The sequence below is a fragment of the Monopterus albus genome, unplaced genomic scaffold (assembly GCF_001952655.1).
Source record: "Monopterus albus unplaced genomic scaffold, M_albus_1.0 scaffold9.1, whole genome shotgun sequence".
In the NCBI taxonomy this organism is placed as follows: domain Eukaryota; kingdom Metazoa; phylum Chordata; class Actinopteri; order Synbranchiformes; family Synbranchidae; genus Monopterus; species Monopterus albus.
The window spans coordinates 3149297-3170700 of record NW_018127889.1 but is presented as its reverse complement, the minus strand read 5'-3'; the positions used below and the strand labels follow the sequence as shown (position 1 = coordinate 3170700).

The 21404-nt window shown below is 41.2% G+C and overlaps 3 protein-coding genes across 5 annotated transcripts in view; 2 read left to right on the top strand and 1 right to left on the bottom strand.

Moving 5' to 3' along the window:
* LOC109952584 (potassium voltage-gated channel subfamily H member 5-like) overlaps positions 1-6919 on the top strand; it is a 16148-nt gene extending 9229 nt beyond the window's left edge. The window contains exons 8-12 of the mRNA XM_020587744.1: positions 453-882; positions 2200-2393; positions 2504-2756; positions 2970-3166; positions 4463-6919. Of these exons, the coding sequence (XP_020443400.1) occupies positions 453-882; positions 2200-2393; positions 2504-2756; positions 2970-3166; positions 4463-5620 (2232 nt within the window). The 3' untranslated portion in view covers positions 5621-6919. The remainder of the gene's footprint in view (positions 1-452; positions 883-2199; positions 2394-2503; positions 2757-2969; positions 3167-4462) is intronic.
* A 167-nt stretch (positions 6920-7086) lies between these two features.
* On the top strand, positions 7087-10492 carry l3hypdh (trans-L-3-hydroxyproline dehydratase). 3 transcript variants are annotated; one of them, XM_020589355.1, is made up of 6 exons: positions 7087-7182; positions 7739-8223; positions 8316-8485; positions 8689-8811; positions 9172-9309; positions 10223-10492. In XM_020589355.1, exons 2-6 carry the CDS (start codon positions 7746-7748, stop codon positions 10346-10348), a joined length of 1035 nt encoding a protein of 344 aa, XP_020445011.1. In that variant the 5' UTR covers positions 7087-7182; positions 7739-7745; the 3' UTR covers positions 10349-10492. The 3 variants fall into 3 exon arrangements, with proteins under 3 accessions (XP_020445011.1, XP_020445016.1, XP_020445021.1); XM_020589360.1 differs by having other exon boundaries at positions 7169-7250; XM_020589365.1 differs by lacking the exon at positions 7087-7182 and adding an exon at positions 7284-7486.
* Positions 10493-10936: 444 nt separating this feature from the next.
* LOC109953843 (disheveled-associated activator of morphogenesis 1-like) overlaps positions 10937-21404 on the bottom strand; it is a 32190-nt gene continuing 21722 nt past the window's right edge. Inside the window, exons 16-26 of the mRNA XM_020589297.1 lie at positions 20360-20389; positions 19760-19857; positions 19584-19668; positions 17030-17136; positions 16228-16316; positions 15857-16025; positions 15538-15645; positions 14739-14799; positions 14494-14625; positions 13231-13401; positions 10937-12788 (exon numbers count right to left, since the gene is read on the bottom strand). Coding sequence (XP_020444953.1) covers positions 12576-12788; positions 13231-13401; positions 14494-14625; positions 14739-14799; positions 15538-15645; positions 15857-16025; positions 16228-16316; positions 17030-17136; positions 19584-19668; positions 19760-19857; positions 20360-20389 — 1263 coding nt within the window. The 3' untranslated portion in view covers positions 10937-12575. The remainder of the gene's footprint in view (positions 12789-13230; positions 13402-14493; positions 14626-14738; positions 14800-15537; positions 15646-15856; positions 16026-16227; positions 16317-17029; positions 17137-19583; positions 19669-19759; positions 19858-20359; positions 20390-21404) is intronic.

Genomic DNA, 21404 nt, shown 5'->3' with positions numbered 1-21404 from the left:
GCCCTGAATGTGGCAAACTGCAGTTTCCTGGAGTAGTCGTACACAGCAGTTCAGCATCTTTCAGCTCATAGATGTTCAGTGTTTTGGTTCACTCTCACTACACTCATTAGTTTTGCACAGCAGGGAGCTGTTTCCAGCAAAAAGCTTTAAAACCCCACTGTTCACCAACTGCCCAGCACATAAAGGGAAACTGACAAAAAAAAGAAAAGGCTAGCTGTTTAACACAGTGAAGCATTTAGCTGCTAAAGAGTCAGGAGCTGGTGGAAACCAAAACAGAGCTAAAAGGAGAGTGAATATTGGATGCAAGTCCACTGGATTATTGGCATGTTTGTAGTTTTAAAAAATTACACAATAATCTAAATACTTACAGACAAATTTTCAGTGAATTGTTACACCTTTACATCCCAGTACTGTATGTCTGGCTCATTGCTTCCTCCTGTCTCACTCTACAGGGTCTAAGTAGCCTCTTCAGCTCTCTAAAGGTGATCCGCCTGCTCCGTTTGGGCCGAGTGGCCCGGAAGTTGGACCACTATCTGGAATACGGAGCAGCTGTTCTGGTTCTGCTGGTGTGTGTGTTTGGCCTGGTGGCCCACTGGCTGGCCTGCATCTGGTACAGCATTGGGGACTACGAGGTCATCGATGAGACCACCAACACCATTAAAAATGATAGCTGGCTCTACCAGCTGGCCCTGAGTATAGGAACTCCTTACCACTACAACGACAGCGGCACAGGTCAGTGGGAAGGTGGCCCCAGTAAGGGCACTCTGTACATCTCTTCTCTCTACTTCACCATGACAAGTCTCACCACCATTGGATTTGGCAACATCGCTCCTACCACAGATGGTGAGAAGATTTTCTCCGTGGCTATGATGATGGTGGGCTGTAAGTACTCACTCATTAATCTTCTTGAAACATTCAAATCCAGTTTGTCTTTATTTTTGTTTTCAGTGGTAAAAAACCTAAACGGTCTGATATTATATAAATAGCACTACTCTCTCATTACTCTTCTTGGTGTGAGTGGTGCCTAATAGAAATGACATTATAAAAGCAATAAAATCACACACTTGTCTACTACAGATACCAGTGTTGTAGTACTCAAGTCCAGAACTTGGGACTTGAGTTTGACACAAGTTCAGAATTTCAGGAATCATGACTTGACTTGGACTTGCACTTAAGCACCGACTTCATTTGAAAGTCAGAGATGAGGACTGACTGCCAGAAAAGTGACATATGGTGGATAGATGTTGTACAGGTTCACTGGAATCTGTTCAGCACCCATCATAGCCTGAGCGTCTGTCTGAAGGTGGATCATCATCACCTCCCAGTATCAGAAGTTCACTGCGGAGTGGCAAATATTGAATGCACCAACTCTCACTTATCCCAGATATTTCATTCACAAAAATGAGTCTGTTAAAAACTGATTGTATCATTACTTCAAAAGCAGTAAGTCAAATCAACCTAGATTAAATTACTTTGATCCTCTTCACAAAAGTAGAAGTGTCTATTTTCGTCTGGATGTCTGTTTTACTGTGATCTCCTACTGCAGTTGCAGTAATGGCTTCCCCCTGTAGTGTTCCTCCTTTGGCCTAGTCTACTAAAACAGCATGTAAATTGATGCGATAGAAACAGTGAAGAAAACACAAAGTGACAACCACGTTTCATGGTTTGTACTTCCAAAAGTAAACACCCATTACTCTGGTGGCGTCTCAATCACGAAGATGGCTCAGTCACAGAAATTATGTGAGAGACGAGAGGGGAATAGAGGGAAGGGAGAGTTTTCCTGCAGGCAAACGGACAATGAGCCATCACGTTAGATATGTATCCGAACCTTTGTGATCCTGCTGTGATGGCTGGAGACGACTCTTTCTCCTTGAGTGGGTAAAACCTCACGATAAGAGATGCTGACTGACTCTTTGAGGCCACTGCAGCGCTGCAACAGAGTAATCTTACTCAGGAAATGTGCATTATGAATTATACTATAAAGAGTCAGTCCACAGCTCATTGTGTATTTAAAAACATTAATACTGTATGTAATAATCTAATAGCTCAGCCCCTACAAATACAAATCCCATAAATATCATACATTTCTAAAATAATACATACATGTCATGTTGTTGAATGAATGCACCCTGTTTGTCAGCGTGTAAAGCTGCCACCCCCTCAAAAGTATCTGACGCTGCGCTTCATCTTCTGTTTTAGCGCTGCTGTACGCGACCATCTTTGGAAATGTCACCACCATCTTCCAGCAGATGTACACTAACACAAACCGCTACCATGAGATACTCAACAATGTGCGCGACTTCCTCAAACTTTATCAGGTTCCCAAAGGCCTGAGTGAGAGGGTCATGGACTTTGTCGTCTCCACCTGGGCCATGTCTAAGGGCATTCGAGGGGCATTGATACAGATAAGTTATTATTATTATTATTATTATTATTATTAGTCACTAGCAGCAGTAAAACCTGGACGAGCTGATGTGAATTAACTTGTCACCATTTATTTCAGGTTCTGGCAATTTGTCCCAAAGACATGCGTGCAGATATCTGCGTCCACCTGAACAGACAGGTGTTCAACGACCACCCAGCGTTTCGTCTGGCCAGCGACGGCTGTCTGCGCTCTCTCGCTGTGGAGTTTCAGACCACACACTGTGCACCTGGAGACCTCATTTTTCACATCGGAGAGAGCATTGACACCCTTTGCTTTGTAGTCTCTGGGTCGCTCGAAGTCATCCAGGATGAGGAGGTCATCGCAATATTAGGTAATTCAGCACAATACTACGATCTAAGACATGCAGGCCCAGTTTTATCTGTGCCTGTTAAAATTAATACATAGTTTATACACATTAAATCATAAATTGCCCTAATCTTTTTACATTCTTCCTCTTAAACGTATCTTTTATCTGCCACAGATGTTGTGTCTTTAACACTTTGTGCCGTTAATAAACAAACTGACAACATCTGGTTCGTTGCAGGTAAAGGCGACGTGTTTGGAGATGTGTTCTGGAAAGAGACCACGCTGGCCCGAGCTTGCGCAAACGTCCGAGCCCTAACCTACTGCGATCTTCACGTCATCAGGAGAGAGGCTCTGATGAGGGTGTTGGAGTTTTACACAGCATTCGCCAGCTCCTTCTCCCGCAACCTCATCCTCACCTGCAACCTACGGAAACGGGTACTCAAACACTCACAGTACAGCCGCCCTCCTTCTGACTCCACATTAGTTGTCAGACTGGAATTTTTCAATCATAAGTCCCTATTTATAAAATGAAAATTACAAACCTACTCTACTTAAACAACCAATGTGTGAAAACTAATCACAAAGGTTAGACCCTTAATCCAAACTAAGACTTACTAGTGTTTGATAGAGCAGGTTATACATATTAATCCCACTGAGGCGGTGAAATGTGCTGCTTTCCCATCTAGTATTACTGTAATACCATCCTTTGGGAACAACATTACATAAATTCTTAATGGATATTCCCTTTAAAATCAGTCTGATACATATGGTATGTTGTGCTCTTCTGTTCAGGAGCAGCATCTTTTTGAGGTATAGCAGATTTGAAACAAGACTCTTTCCTCTACTTTATGCACATTTCTGAGGGAATTCAACTGACTCCTATTTGCTTAATATAATCTCTGTATCTAAAGTAGCAACTTACAACTGTGCAATTTGCAATATTGATATGCTTTGCTTCTGTGTTTTCTGGTTTGGTGCAGATACTTTATACGAGCTCTTATGTAATCATATGTACTGAAATCAGTCTCAATGAAGCAGCTCTAAAGCCCAAGGAAAACTGTGGCTACACGTTGAAAGATTTATGGCTTTTACTTAAAATGTGTTCAATGAAAAGAGACATCTGTTATTTATTTGAGCAGCTTTAACAACTGCTCATGCCTGTGTAAGTTTAAGATTTACTATTTGCCCTATTTAAGGTTATGTATGTATGTATTTTAAACTGCACATGAACAAATGCTCCTTTGTGTTTTCTTTGATAGAAATCCATGCAATCAGTGCCTGCAATACATTTGGTTTATTGTTAAATGTTTAACCTTGATTATTATAATAACTGTCAAGTGGGCTGCAGCAGTGCCCTGGAGCTCCCTGCTGTTTCTATAGGTGGACATTTGGAACATCTCCCAGATTAAAAATGTCAGCAAAAGGAGAAACAAAAGTAAGATGCTGAAAAGTTGTATCAACTTTTCCTTTTGTCTTCTGAGGGCACTGTGAAACTCTCAGGATGTTGTTGAGTCATTGCTCCATTAACAGGCTCCTGTGTGCACTGCTGCTTTCAAGTCATAAATATTTCAACACATATAGCAGCTCTGGATCCTTGCTTTAAAATGGACTTATAGAGTATATGTGCATTGTCTTACATCCAAGTAGAGACCACTGTGCACGGTGTAGCTCTACTGTAAGTAAAGTAAAACCCACACCACAGTCCTCATGCACAAATCATTCCTTTTGTAGATAATCTTCAGAAAGATTGCTGATGTGAAGAGGGAGCAGGAGTGCCAGCAGAGCGAGGTGACTCTGTCTATCCCTGAGGACCATCCAGTCCGTAAGCTGTTCCAGAGGTTCAGACAGCAGAGAGACGCACAAACACTGGGAGAGTCTCACACCTATTCTGATCACAACTGTGTGCAAGTTGAGCCTGAGCAGCACCACCACACCGAGTCATACTCTTATACACAGTGTCAGTCTGCATCTCCTCAGCAGCAGGAGTACAGCTCCACTGTGCGAAATAATGCACCCTGCCCAGGAGGGGGGAGCACAGGCAGCGGAAGTAGCGGAAGTAGCATGGCAGTTCCTCCACGAGCATTTGTCCACTCTGAACAGTCAGAGAAGAACTGCACACAAGAGGTTAGGGAGTCCATGTCAAGGGTTTGTGAAAAGAGTCAACTATGTCAGAGAGTTAACAGCCTTGGTAGTGGTGCAGGTGGAGAGAGAGCTGCAGATGGTGATGACAGCAGCAGAGGTGCAAGTGGCTGGGCAAAGTTTAGAAATGCCACATCTGCTGCACCAGTGCCTCCTGCCTTTGAGCGAGAAAAGCAGACACAGACCTCAGAGGAGTGGTCCAAAGGATCGCAGTCGTCCGAGCAGTTAGCAGCAGCCAACAAATCAGAGGAACGTGGGGAGATGGAGAGCACGGAGGGCGGCAACAGTGCAGGAGAAGCAGGCAAAGAAACAAGTGCCCTACACAAAACAGACTCCTGCGACAGTGGTTTTACAAAGAGCGATCTACGTATCGACAGAACTGGAGATTCAAGAAGCTCCTTTGAGCGAAGCCCGATGGAAAAGAGCCCGGTGGAGAGAAACCCGTTTGAACACAGTCTTGGTGTTGACAAGATCTGCTTCAAACACTCTTTTGTACAGTCGGTGTCTGAGCAAGCGCTCGTTCCGGTGACACTCCATGAGGCCAAGCTGGAGCTGAAGGGGGACATTCAGATCCTGAGTGGCCGGCTGTCGGTCCTCGAGTCTCAGGTGGGCGAGATCCTCAGGTTGCTTTCGATAAAAAGAAGACTCTCCCTGCCACCGGTTTCTTCTCCAAAGCAGAGAATCAAAAGTCAAGACTCAGTCAGTGTCTCCAGGCCGGTCACACCGAAAACAGATGAAGGGCCTTTTTGAATGAACTGTTAAAAAGCCCACAACCTGAATCTTTAAAAAACAAAACAAAACACATTTTATACAAGAATCGTGCATGTCCTGCTGGACTCTGTCCTGCCAAAGACATTTCTTGCATTAAACACTGTGTTGCATGCAGAAATCCAGTTCATATTGTAGCACGAAAAACCCAGGTTATTTTTCTAACAGTCTTTGACTTATGAGACACTTTATGGTCCTGTGTGTACACGTAAGAATACCAAGAAAGAAACTGGGGGAAAAAAAAACACAAAAACATCTGTGGTGTTTGTACCAGGAAATTGGAGCGTTTTTACTGGCTACATATCTCAAATAAAATACTCCAATGAAGGCTCTTGTTGAAACATGTTAGCCTGATGGGATGATCAGTTCAAATATGGATGAACTGAGATCAGGTCTCCTTTTGTAAAAACATGTTTTAAATCTTTTTGTAAAGCCACCATTTTTATGACCTCCTTGGGCCTTTTTTCGGGATGTTAATTTAACCGGAAAGGCCACAGGCTATTCGTTTTCACAGGAGTGACAGTGGCGACTTCCAGGTATTAATATGTGCCTTACAATAATAAAGCCTCACTCAGACAAGTTTTGGTCACAGAATAAACTCTTTTGGTTTTGGATCTAATGTTTTATATAGTAAATGTTAAATCTATGATAAAAAGTAATATAAATACACGATTAGGATATGAAACAAGATCTGGAGGAAAAATGAAAATTTGAATCTGTCACTTCGTCTTCGTTTCCTTTTACTAATTGTTCAGTAATTCTGTGTCTGAGCTTCGTTCCTATGCATGTAAAACAGGAATAAGGATGCATTAATGGTGGTTGAATAATAAAATGTTTAACTTTTTAAAAATCTTTAAAACAAGATGCAATTAGTTCAGTAGGTGGATGCAACTCTGCCCCAGGTCTATTGAGTTTCACCATTTTAAACAGTGATATATACTATGTTTTAAATCACAGTCGATTTTAAATGATGGGTTACTACACACTGCTATTCAAATCTAAATGAACTGACACTGGACTTTGTGATGCAAAAATGATAAGAAAGATGTAAAGCTGTAGTTATGAATGTTTTCTCATTTTCTATGTGACTGCCCATGATCCCAGTAGCAACTGTAAAGACGTATGCATGTGACTGTTCACCAATGGAATACATGTATTTTACATTAGATATACAAACAACCTAGCATGCATCCAAGAGAACCTGTCAACAGTGAAATGAATAATGAAACTGATGCCTGCTCACCGTCTGCTGTTTAGTCTCCTCTGTTGTACAACACAAAAAAATCATTCCTGTCTTCCCTGTCAGTGTTCAGCAGTGCTGAATAAGATTGGTAGTAGCTATAAATTATTTAAGTATTTTCAGTTTCTTAAACCAGGTTCAAAAGTCTGCAGAGAATCCACCGCACTCCGTACATCTGGACCTCATGTTTGCATTTCCAGCACGCAGTCCTCCAGAACACTGGGTGGCGCTAACGTCTTTACCGTCTGCACTAACTGGAACACTCATAAGTCTGCAGAACTTTGAGCCTGAAAGTTTTAGCCAGGTAAGAATGTTCATTTATGGTGCTGTGCAACTGTAAACATCGCCGGACTTCTGCAGCATTTTACCACAGTGAGTGGTCTCTATACGGGTCCATCGCTCCGTCTCCCGTTCACTTCTAATGAGGCCAACATAACTTTTAAAAGCAAGTCTTGATTTTATGGTAACGGGTTCGTTAATGTTATCACCCGGTTACACGTCACATGAATAAAAAAAAGCCCTGCTGGCGACTGGATTCCCTCTGACACGACCACTCTTCTCCCTCTGCAGTGATCTGGTTGTAAGGCCTCGTTTAAAGATACAATTTGGTATTGAAACCTAGTTCACTTGTTAAAAGTGTAACCAGTTATTACAACCAAACAGAAAATTGTCATAACAAAAATTTAAACAAAGCCATTGTTGATCTGGCTTTTAACAACTGCGCAGACGTACAATAATTGCTCAGAATAATAATCTATGTTCCCACTGTGGAAAACTCGTGTCTCTTAGTGGTTTCCAGATGTGGGATTCTCACATCCCACTATATTTTTGACTTAAAGCACCATTTTATCTTTTCTTAGCACTGAGATGGAAATGCAGCTGCCACCTCATGAGGGGGACGAGCTCTCTGTGGTCGACATGCACACGGGTGGAGAGCCTTTGCGGATCATCCTTGGCGGCTACCCAGAGGTCAAAGGTGACAGTGTGCTGTCCAAACGCCGTTATGTGCGGGAACATCTGGACCACCTCAGGAGGATGCTGATGTATGAACCACGGGGACACTACGACATGTACGGAGCCCTGATCGTGGACAGCGAGATCCCTGAGGCTCATGTGGGGGTGCTGTTCATGCACAACGAGGGCTACAGCACCATGTGTGGACACGCCGTCATTGCACTGGGACGCTTCGCAGTGGACTACAGACTGGTGAAAGAACCACAGTCACCAGAGACACAAGTGAACATACACTGTCCCTGCGGTCTGGTCAAGGCATTTGTTGAGTATTCTAATGGTAAAACAGGGGGAGTGAGGTTCCTCAGCGTGCCAGCGTTTGCATTTGCTACAGGTGCTACACTGTCCTCACAGCAATCCAAAATACTTTCAGGTTCCAGGTTGTTTTCACATTCTGCTAGATGTACTAAACTACTTTTCACTTAGATGTGACGGTGACAGTGGAAGGATTTGGCGATGTGACCGTTGACGTTGGCTACGGAGGAGCCTTCTACGCCTTTGTAGACGCCCAGAGGTTTGGCCTGGATGTGACCAAGTCCAGGACTCGAGATCTGGTAGACGCAGCCACAGCAGTGACCAATGCTGTCAGATCTCAGGTAAGAAAGTTTGTATTGTACAGTTGTTTTTAATTATTACACACAGTATTCACAGTGCAAACTGAAAAACTGTCATGTGGGAGGTGTGATCTCAAAGAAAGGCATGAAAAAAAAAAAGCTCCAGACAAGTAATGTAGGAGCTGAAGTGTATGTAAAGGAGTTTTCCATCCATCCTTGACATGGTTTGTGTTACTTTCTTCTAGGTGAAGTTGAACCACCCAATCAGTGATGATCTGGCTTTCCTCTATGGCACCATCCTCACAGACGGAAAAGACGACTTTTCCTCTGATGCCACATCCAATATCTGTGTGTTTGCTGAAGCTCAGGTATTTTATTAACATGAGAAATTATCTCGTTATTTGAACTGGGGGAAAACATTAACATTTTATAAAATGATCCAAGCATAGGGTCAGGGTAACAGTTTTTGACATCAGCATGGATCGAGTCCTGTTTGTGTCAGTAATACACAATATATTATACTTTAATATAAAATCTGCAGAAAGAAGTTGGGAAGACACTTGCTGCAAGATAAATATTTAAACTTTTAACAGGACTTTTGGATGAATCAAGAGTATGTTGGAAAATACTAAAGAAAAAAGACCAAACGTACGGAGCAGACCCCACACGTTTGGTTAATTAGTGCTGTCTTAACCTGGCTTCACCTGGTTTAATCGCTGTGTCCTCAGGTGGATCGAAGCCCCACTGGTTCTGGTGTTACAGCTCGAGTGGCTCTTCAATACCACAAAGGACTTATCCAGCTGAACCAGACCAGGACGTTTCAGAGCGGAGTTACTGGATCCCAGTTCACAGGAAAAGCTGTCGAGGTACCACTCAGTGGTTGTTTTGTCTCTTTGTGGCTGTTTTTCCATCTCTTTGTGGTCATTAGTTTGACTTGCCAACAAGGAATGCTAAGTCATAGCTACCCCTTTTCCACAAACACGAACTACAAGTGCTAGCTCGGAGCTGGTTCATCTTGCGAACCTTCTAAGAACCAGTTTGCTTTCCACTAGAGAGCCACCACACAGCCATGTTAATTATGTCACTGTATACGTCTGAATATGCCCCTACTTTCCCAGCAATGCTAGCACCAAGCAAATTAGGTACTAGTTCATGGTGTTGTTAGTTCTCCATTGCTGCTGAAACAGAGAAGTTTCCCCATTGAGAGATCAGTAAAGTACCTACCTACCTACCGCTCAGGTTGGGGAGTGGGGGTGAGGGGTGTCAGTCAGACTGGCCAACCCTCAGGCTCTACCTCTGCACATATGCTAATAAAATGGTCATGGGTGAATGAATGATTTCTGGGTTAACTGCCTTGGTGATAATGTGTCATTAACCAAAGGTCAGGAGCCGGTTTAAGATAACATCACTCTCTGTCTCTCTTCAGGTTGAATAATCCTCTGCTGTGTTCAACAGAGAGTTAAGTGTTTGTTATAAACCAGACAGAGACTAAACTGTATAATCAAAAGCAAGCAAGTAGATTTTATCCTACAAGACTTTTAGATCTTAAAATGAAAATCCATCCATCCTAATTCAGATCAATCAATGTAACACTTCCAGTTTCCACTTATCATAAAGGTAATGTTGCCTCATCCGGCTCAGTTTCGTCACACAGCTTCATTAGTTCACCTGTGACCGACGCACCCTCAGAAATAAATGCTGGGTTGCCAAAAATGTCCTGTCCATTTAAAAACCTGTTTTCACTGAGGTATGTTTTGATTGCCTTTTGTTTCCGTCCAGGAGACCAAGTGTGGAGACTTCCGGGCTGTAGTGGTGGAAGTTGCTGGCAGAGCTTTCTACACCGGAGTTTCATGCTTTGTACAGGAGCCAGATGATGAGCTGACGTGTGGTTTTCTGCTGAAGTGAGCCTCAGTTAAAAGTGTTGATTTCTAACATGATTATACATTAAAAGTATTTTGAACATTAGTACTCCAAAGTGTTTCTGTAGCTGCAGACGTTGTACCAGCTTTAAGCCCTCCAAGAAGAGAATTGGACCTTTAATAAACTGTTTTAAAGAGACAGTAGAACACTTTGTTTTCTCTTTGAGTTAATCATGACCCGAGTAAGATTTCATTGAGTAGTAAATTAAATAAATACATTTACCACTTCAGGCTAACTACAATAATATTTATACTGCATTGTGTCATTTGACTTCAAAGTTAAAATAGTCAGTATATAACACTGATATTTACCAGTAATCAGTGTATGGCTACCCTGAGGTAATTCCAGAAAACAAAGTTAACTTTTACTAGGAATATAATTGGCTTGTTGACAACAAGTATGAACATTTACTGGCTGAAAGAGCTGAGTGTGCGCTGTGCAGTAGTGCTTACTGACCACTAGATGGCGTTATGAGCTGCTGTCAGAGGGACGTTTACTCAGGACTGTGGTGATGAAAAATGACTTTTGACTCAAAATTAATGCTGCATAAGAATGACTTCAGGTGTGCTTAACTTAATACAAGAACTCAAAACTGTCTTCTCCCTTTTATTATCAGGTCACTGTACAATGGAAAGTGATATTTAAATTATAAAAGTTTATTGTAAGTGTCTGACATTGGATGAATTCACACGGCTGCTAATGGCAGACTGAAATCAGAAGTTACACATCCACATTGTGATGTTTTTTGGAAACAGGGTTTTGTTTCCTCTTTCCTTTTTTTGCAGCATAAATCCAGCCCATGTGCAGAAAACATATTTCATCTATTCAAACAAAGACATAAATGGAGGGCACTCCCTTCAGAGGTGAAAAGAACTGTATTGCAGTCGTCGGACATGAGTTTAATTGCATTTAGCATAGTAATTATGAATTCATATGTCCATGTATAACCAATACACAACCGTATTTATAGATATATGTAATCTATGACATGAATGTCCATGTTGAGAATGCAGATTAGCCCCAGGCCTTTCAGAGTACCCACTCAACAATTAAACTCAAGATAGTTAAGGCCAGCTCTTAACAGAAAACAGTTCAAATAAAACATACAGCAATCAGATATATAAATGCTGCATGCAAATAATGGTGAATAGAAATAAAAATCTGCTTTTCAGCTGCGTCACCTGTAGTTAAACAATGTATGTTTAACAACACTGTGTCTCAGTCTTAGGATGGTCCTGACTGCAATAAAGCGGCAGCGCTGACAGGGAGCTTAGATTCAGGGTACATCTCAATTCCTTTACTTGGATCCAAGTTTCTCTCACTTATGTTTTTTCCTTGTGGCTTAGTGTGTAGGATGTGAGGGGAAAAAAATGTGAGGAGAGAGGAATCAAGGAAATGTTTTGAGAGACATCCTTTCCTCTGAAGCACCCAATTATGAACTGATTTCTGATAAAGAGGCGTGTTTTTGGTCCATAAAGACTTCCACAATGGATGGTCTCTTGTGTCCTTGCACATGTTTCCTCTAGGCAGCCTTCTCGATCCTCACTCCTCAGAGCAGGAATAAGAGCTTTGGCATGTCCTTCAAGATGGCAGACAGTATGACTTCCGGGTTGATTGAGAACTGAGGAACAATCAAATTTGGGAATTGGGATGAATCCTCCCGCTCATACTCCAAAAACCGTCTCTTTGACAATTCAGGGGTGTGAACGCAGTCAATCTCAATCTATGAAATTAGTCAATACAAAATGGCCCCTTGTGTTTTTAATGGAATCATCTTCCTGTTTGGATCGAGCGCCAAACCCTGAAGCTGTCTAATAACTGCACATTTCTCACTGCAGCTATTAGACAGCAGCACAGACAGAATGGTTCCCATCAAAACAGCTTTGAGCATCTCTTTCACCTCAAATGAAGTAAATCATCCTGGTCCTACATGACATCTTCTGAAAACATGTCATTCGACCAAACTAATTATCTGATTTGGTCATTAATAACAGATTTTGGTTGTGGGAAATCAGAGGATGAAAGGTCTAAACGTGGTGCTGTGTGGGGCTCTACAGCGACAATGTGAGGTCGTGGCTTGTTGAACTGGGTGGTGGCGGAGGAGGGTGCTGAGGAATGTGCGTGTTGGGTCGACCCACAGTGAAAATAACTGTGGGAAGTGCTGGCAGGGTGGACGGGTGATTTCATCACCCTTGCTGCACTCAGCCACTCCTCAGAAGTTAAGTTTTGTGACTGGGCGCTCTCTGTTCGAGTCCGTGGTCTGGCTGTTGATGCGTTTGCGGTTGCGTTTCATCTTGGACAAGTCCTTGTCAAAGACCTCACCCGATCGTAGCGCCGACACCAAATCATCAAACTCACCACCATCATCCTCCCCGTTTGCCTTTGCCTTCCGGGCCTTTCGCTCTTTCTCCCTCTGTTCTTTTAGCTGGTGACAGAAATGAAAGTGACTGTATGAACAAATAAAACATCTCTCTAAATGTGTTAACCTAGTTCAGAGATTTGAGGAACACACTTATTTGCTTTCTTTAGTTGAGAGCATCAAGACCACTCATGTCTGGACACTAAATATGAAGCTGTGCAGCTGATTAGCTTAGCTTAATATAAGGACTGGAACCAGGGAAACAGCTAGTCTGGCACTGTCTAAATGCAACAACAGCCGCCTGATGGCACCTCTGGAGCAGTTTCTAGAGGGGCACAGTGATTTCCTGGTGTCTTGTCAACAGTGTTGTTGCTAGGCAACCATCTGAGAAGTTGTCATGCCCATAATCCTCTAAGAACAACCACACAGTTTTAACAAATGGGATTTAACATGTTCATTAGTGATTGGTTCTTCACGAATTGTATGGAAACAGGGACTAATAATGTACCTGAGCTTCCATCTTGGCCCTGCGCTCCTCCTCTTCTTTGCGTTTTCGGATGTTCTCGTTCTCCTGCTGAGCCTCGGAGAACGACTGCAGGAACTGGTCGAATATGCCAAAAAACTCATCTGGCTGCATTCTGCTGGCATCCTCACTGAAGTGCTTTACTGCCCTCAGGAACTGTGGTAAAAAAGAAGGGGGCACACAGGGAGGGGCACACATTAGGTTAGATTAACAGCAGGACACAGTAGAACTATGTTTTATTTTTGTCTTTGACTGTTTTACAGGAGACTCATTAGGTCCCAGCCCTTTGAAATCAGAGCAAGTTATCAGTAGTTGGGCTTTGAAGCCCATGTTAACCCAGATCTGACTAGTGATTAGTGCTGAGGCCAGAGACTGGAGCCAGAGCCCAAATTAAGACAATGTGTTTGTTGGGTATTTTTCACAGCAAGTTAAAAAGGAGAACATCCAGATGTGATATCACGCTGAGAACATACATCTGTTAGTTAACGACAGTTCTGTCTGTGACATGCAAACTCGTATCAGAGGGAGCAAAGATGCATTTTTTTAACATGCAGTGCATTCAACTGTGCAAACAGGTTTGCAATTCCTAACAACAGGAACCAAGAAACAGAATTTCATAATAAATGTCACCTTTTCCTTTATATCTTGACATTCTGCAACATATACACACACAAGATGCAAAAAGCTATTTAGAGGATCAGAAGGCTATGTGGTATGGAGGACCACACTAAACAGTCTCAAATATGGCACATAGTAAATGATTCACAGAAATGAATGTTTACCGTGTGATGAGCTGAGCCCTTGGGCCAATGTAGTACACAAACTGTGCTCAACGTAAAAACTCTTCCTGCTTCGGAACAATAAAGGTGGACAGACATAAATCTAACTTCAAGATGTCAGACTCTCCCTCAAAAGATGATTATTAAGTTTCCAGTAGTAAAAAAAGCCAGTTTCACTGAGAATAGGGCCCAGGTAAAATCCAGGTTTGTTATTTGCTTTAGTACTGTGATTGCTTTTGTTACCGCATTAGTGATGAGTAAAGTGCAGGAAACAGGAAACTGAAACACTTCACTCCTGCTGTTAGCTTTCCTAGAAAGGTGACTGATGAGGTCAGTAAAGTGTGTAGAAATAGCTGTGTGGAGAGGAAATGGGATGCAAGCTTTCAGCATCTTTGTCTCCAGGTAGTGGTCAGCCGGTCAGCTCAGACGGACAGTTTTCTGCAGAAACCGCACAGCCATAATGACTTACCAGTTCTTTTGCCTCGCCGAGAGAGTCCTCCACATCAGAGAAGCTGAAGCTGGCCACAGTGATGAACTGACTCACTACCGATACAAACTTGTCGCCCTGTTCTTGGGGTCGATTCTTTTGGTATTCAAGCTCCTGCGAGTGGGAGGACAGAAGAGAAAAATGAGTGACATTATCTTTGGACTAAAATGTTATAACAGCATGGCCAATGCATAACACGTATTGTCTAATAAATCTTTGTGACTCACGCTCTCGACACTTTTCAAGCCACTGCGCAGGTTGCAGATATCTTTTTCCAGCTCAGTCATGCTGCAAGAAAGAAAGAAAGGTGGTGGTTATACACAGAATCTAGGAATGAGTTTTAATGAAAGCTAAAAGTTTGGAAACAGGTTCTCTAAGGCAGTGGTTGCCAACATCTGTATATAACTGTATAATAAAAAAAAGGGCACATCTAATCCTGACTCATCACAAATTTTTTTTCTCCTTGACATATATATGATGGACATGGCATCACCACTTCCCTCCACTATGCAAAAATGAAGCCAAAATATCATGAATACGGTGGCTGCCATCTTGCTTTTTTGCAACCAGATTTGGTGCAGTAGCGACGAGAAGTCCAGTGACAGTATTGGGATGCCAAATCAAGTGAAATACACCCCTTTTTATATCATCAAATAACTTATTAAAAATAAACCTACCAGAGAAATGGCCACTTATTCACACATCTGCATGATAATATCTACTAAAAACCACAGAAGTGACCTCTTGAAAATGTTTTATCTGTACTTTGAGTTTTTAGTCTGGCTCGTGTGCCATCTGCTAACATGGAGGAGACAGAATTTATGACCTATACTGCAACCAGCCACCAGGGTGCGATCCATTTGAGATGGTTTTACTTCAGGGAGCTGTCATGCTGTCCATATTTTATACAGCCCATGGTTTATCTTATTTCCTACCATGTTAAATCATCTTGTGACCCACCTAATTTTATCCTGCGACCCCTTTGAGGGTCCTAAACCCCAAACTAAGAACCACTGCTCCACCTACTTGACTTTGGCTGCCTCTGGGACACTCTGCAGGTCCTCCTGGAACTTCAGGACGTTGGGATATTTCTTCTCCAGGATGCTGATCAGGTAGTGCAGGAGAGTGATGTTTCTGCAAACCGAAGATAACGAGCTGAACCAACCTTCTAATGCAGTGAACTTGTCAAACATGTAATATATTGCTTTTATTACGTAAGTTCAGGTATGAATACCCATATGGAGTTTCATCGATATCACCATCTCAGTTCCAGATGTAACTTTTATATCCCACACATTCTTTATGTTACTGCCTGCAGTATACTGTATGTTAAAAATGTTCTCACTTGTCAATACTGGATTTGGTATCAGCGATCTTGTTGAGTGAAGACACTTTGAAGCCATAAGCATTCCCCCTCTGACCCTTGTTCATGTAGTTTCCAAAGGCTAGCACCACCTCCAACAGCTGCTTCAGGTTTCTACTGTGTAAAACCTCTTTAGATGCCTTGGTTAGAGCTGAAACATAAAGAAAATGTATGTTTCCCATGGATTCAAATGTATTTTTAGACTTAGGAGACATTTTTCTTTGGTGACTTTCCTTACTAAACTATAAGAGACTTCTGGATATTTAGAAATAAAAGACAATACTTTGCAGTCTAGCACATTTATAAAAAATATTGTTTTATTTAATGTCCATGGCGAGCAAGCCTTTCCCCACCTTCAACTTTAGGCTTGATCTCAGCTATCCTCTCTGGAAACTTCTTTTTGAAGTATAGAGACTGCAGCCTCTGCTGGTAGTGGTTTATTCTGGACAGGAGATGGAAAATGTGTTTAAAAGTAAAACAAAAATAGACAGAAATAATACATTATAAACAAGGAAATCTACAAATTTAGACAAAAGCCACAAACATGGACACTGTGCTTGAACAAAAATAAAGCAAGCTGCCTGTGTGCTCACTAAATGACACATATACAAGTTTTAGTTGCGGTAATGGGCCTTATTTTTGGCAGCGTTTATGATTTCAGCCTATAAGCCACTGACTCTACAGCTAATCAATTCCAGTGACACATCTGTCCTCCAGCTTATTCTGTATTTGGACTAGAGTGGTGAAAACCTGGAAACCTACAGTAAATTATTAAAACACCAACTGTATAAGTCTTCTGATCTTTGCTTGGTAGATATATTGATGCAGTTAGTGGAGGAGCTGTGACTTGTTTCCTTTTATTTTATAGGACTTTGTTTACAAAACTTCAAGGAAAACACTGTTATTACATTCCAGACTCTGTTCAGTAAGACAACTTAAAAATGGTGATTCATACAGACAGCTATTGTTCCCTCCTAAGTGGAACCCCATGTGCCATTTAATGTATCTGCTATGACTAAGAGGAAACAATGGCTATTGTTTGTCAGCAGAGTGCTGCACTGACCTGAGGCTGTCAGCTCGGAGATAAGAACCTGCTTAGTATTGAATTAAAAAGGTACACTTGAGAAAAAGATTAATGCTGCACGAGTAAAGTACCTGCTCATCTCATAGAGGAAACGGTCTGGTTTTGCCATTCGGTCGAGCTCATGTTTGTGCTCCTCCAGAAGATCCACATCACTCTTCTCTGGGACAAACTTCAGTAGCTGATGGGGCAGGAAAAGACTTTACTTAGCATACTGCATATAACACATGCTCAGCTAAACTTCTTTCACTTAGAGGCAGTGGAAAGATTTATCCTGCTTTCTCAGTCTGTAAAAGCATTTTTTCCCATATAGTAGCTAATGAACAGGGTTGAATCTCTACTAACATATTATTGCATCTCAAAGCCTCATCAATGCAAAGTCAACATCAATAAAATATACCACTATCAGATATATAACACAATGAATATCACCTAGCACACATTTTGTGAAAGGGCTCTACAAACCTATAATAGACATGAAGTCAGTCCTGAGATGCATTACTTCACTTTACATAGAACACCTAATGTCACATCACTTTGTCAAAATACATTTGAGTCTTCATGAGCTGTTGTGGCGTCCATTTGTGTTTATATGCACACAAGAAACCAGATTACTTTAAAATTCAACTTCCATGTTTACATGCACTGTAACCCTGACACTGTAAACTTGCATAAGCATGCAGTAGGGGGAGTAGTCAGATTTTCAGATTTTCCCCTACCTCTGATTTTATTTTGGAAGCACTACTTAGCTTACCCATAGTAAGTAATACACTGATCCCTGATTTTTGTTGGAACACTAAAGTCACACAAACAACACAAATGTTGAGCAGGAGAAACTTATTAAGATTTCTAAAGGATATCTTGTATTATTGTAGTTTCACTTTTATTATTATGTTTTTTGATAGATATCCTTGTCACAAGTCTCTGTCTTGCACAAGTGTACAGTCTTATGCAAAAGTTTAGGCACCCCTTGATAAATAACAGATTTTGGTGATTTTTTATTTGAACAGATGTTAACACAGTTTCTCTTGGAAATGGAAAAAATGCACAATATTTTCAGCAAACAGTGATGCATAGTTACTTCTTATGCCATAAATTGAACAAAAATAAAAAATAAAAACATTATTATGGCATGGTGCAAAAGTTTGGGCACCCTAAGAGTTCCAGAGTCTCAAAGTCTCTCACAAGGTATCAGACCTTAATCAGCTCGTTAGATCTGATGCACAGCAACAGCTGTCATTGGTAAATGCCAATTTCAAAGCTGTACAAATACTTTGACTCTTCAAACCTTGTGCACACACTTGTGGACACCCAGCAACCATGGGTTCCTCTAAGCAGCTGTGTAAGACCCTGAAAATGAAAGTTATTGACGCCCACAATGCAGGAGAAGGCTACAAGAAGATAGCAAAGCGTTGTCAGCTTGCAGTTTCCACAGTAAGAAATGTAATTAAGAGATGGCAGATCAGGGGAACTGTGGATAGATGGACCAATGGAACAGCACGAGAGGACCAGACCAGCCTACAATTGCACATTTGAATTGTATAAAATCAGCTGGGTTGAGGAGAATAGGGTTCCTCTGCTCTGAAGGCAGATTGAATTGTTTTGGTGTTGTTGATAGGGCTTCAGAGAAATGGAACCCAGAGCTCTGTAAATTGCTCTATTCAATGGTCCATTCAGTTATGATAATAAATGTTTGAAAGGTGCTATTTGAGTCCGATTAGTCTTCATAAAAGAACGCGCAGGACAGTTAAAGTCTGACATTACACAATGCATAAATAAACTATACATTTAAACTTTAAAATTGTTGATTTTGTACTTTGAACTCGCTTGTTGAATAATGTGATTAAAGACACAAACATGTTCCATGCTAGCACTTTCTCCAAGTGACACAACATTGATTTACTTTGTTTTTGTGTTCTGGAGTGTGTAGCATGAAAATGCAAATGTGAGCTGCAGTTTTGAGAGTTGCAGCCATTGGTCTTTTTAACTCCAACAAAACTGAAGCACAGAGCTATTCATTGCTCCATTTCACTACCTTAAGGAAAGTAAACAAAATGGAGGAAAAAATGATTGTGTGGTGGACAATGGATGTTGGATATAATTCACACACACTGGTATTTCTGCTCTGTTACAGATTCATAGGGTAACATGTACAGGACTGTAGTTCATGTTATGACCACTTACACACCTCCTCTGCCAGAGGAGGTGTTACTAAGTACTGATTGTGTAGGGTGCCCAAACTTTTGCACCATGCCATAATAATGTTTTTATTTTTTATTTTTGTTCAATTTATGGCATAAGAAGTAACTATGCATCACTGTTTGCTGAAAATATTGTGCATTTTTTCCATTTCCAAGAGAAACTGTGTTAACATCTGTTCAAACAAAAAATCACCAAAATCTGTTATTTATCAAGGGGTGCCTAAACTTTTGCATGAGACTGTACATGTAAAAAGTAGATTACCAAGAACTGACCAAGAATCCTGAGTTCTCCAGGAGAGATCCACCTGGGGAAACCAAGTTTCTCTAATCCCCTGCCCCACAATTACAGTAACTAGGTACATGTCAATACACTGCAGCGAGTAGCAGAGAAGAAGCACTGTTGCATGCAGGAAACCTGATGCTGTACCTGCTCCAGCATGTCTTTGGGAAGGTCCTCCTGTTCATCCATGGTGAGAATAGCTCTCTTGATCTCCTCATTTGAAAGCTTTAATCTGGAGTACACAACAGATGAGTGGATTAAAAATATTTCATACTGTGTCAGTAAGGTTTGTTAAAAGGATTATAATGTTGTGCTAAACTTACCGCGAGAGAAGGATGTTGCAGTTTTGAGCTCGACGGCCATCGATGACTGACAGCTCCTTGACTTTTTTCGAGCCCAGCATGTCGTCTTCTGCCTCTTTCTGTGGGCAAAACAGCAAAGCTTAGAGGGCGATTTTTTCATGATCAAATTTTTTGCTGTTTTTGTTAGAGTCAGCCACAAACTCAGCAACTCACATGCCCTGAAAACACAACAAGGTTCAAAGCACAGTCAAACAAGAAAGTTATCACATTCATGGTCCCAAGCAAACATGACAAAAGTCTCAAAGGTGTACAGTACAGTGTTTCCCACAGAACTTGATTCTAATGGTGACGATAGCTAGTGGTGGGGTGGGGTGCCAGCTAGTTTGCTAATAACAGATTAGAAGAGTTAGATCTGCGATGTACAGTGTTATGTTAAAAAAACAGACGTGGGGAGGAGGAGATGTTGTATGGGAAACACAGCAGTATATTCTGTTGGACAAAAAATGAAACGGATTTAAACAAACATGTAGCTCGAAGAACAATAGGACATGTAGTATAACATATAAACAAAGACTGATTAAATCCATACAGGGCAACAACAATTACAGTAAGTGCACTCACCTGCTTGCTGTTATTGATCATAAAGAAGTCCTAAAACGCAGGCAAGAAGCAGGGAAGATGTAAGCGGTCATTAGGATAAGTAAAGCAGTTACGTGATTTCAGCCCATAAAAACAAAAAGAAAACGAATCAAAGCTCATTCAGTACTTAGATGACAATGGATCCATCAGCAATGAATTGAGCAGCAGTGAATGGGTGGTCAGTCAGTCAGTCAGTGTGAGCTTACGGTTCACAGGCTGTGCACATATGTGTCTGTTAAATGAGACCAGATTAAATTTTGTCATATTTTTAGGAACTGACCAGGCCACAGATCGTAAATTAGCTTTCTTTGTGTGCCTGAATGTCAAAAAAAGCAAAATTACAAATTTATTAATTTGCAACCTTTTTTTTTTTTTTTTTTTTTTTTTTTTAAACACAACGTATTATGTGCGCCTGACATGCTTACAGTCATGTTTCAGCACATATTGTATTGAGTTGGAAAAAAGGGGCTGCTGACAACTGAGCCCCCACAAAAAGACATGCCCATTCCCTTTTGTGCAACTAATACAGATACTACTGATTATAAATATCTAGTAAGTAAATTAACTGCTAACTAAAGCCACAAGAAGAAAACAGCTGATTCTGAGCAGCTCAATCATGCATTTTCAATCACATGGCAAAATGATCGAAACCAAAAACAAAAATTGGAAAGAATAGCATTCCACTTACAGTAAATGTAAGAAGGCATTTAAGGCGAATCAAGCATGCACGTTTTGCATCTACTGTAATAAATCTATCAGGTAATTTCTCTCTTTTACTTTCATGGTGGTCTTCATGGTGAGTTTTGTCTTTTGTAAATGATCTGAATGCTCCCTTTCTCCATTCTCTAACTGTGCTTCAGAAATCAAAAATTGCAAAGCAAGAGAAATTTTCACAAAATCTCAACACAAAAAAAGTCTAAATTTAAAAAGAAGCAAGGCATCTGAGCCCTCAGTCATGCACACAGACGCTCTAACCCCAGCCCACACTAGCCGGTGACATCTGGTGAGATGGAGAGATCAATAGCCT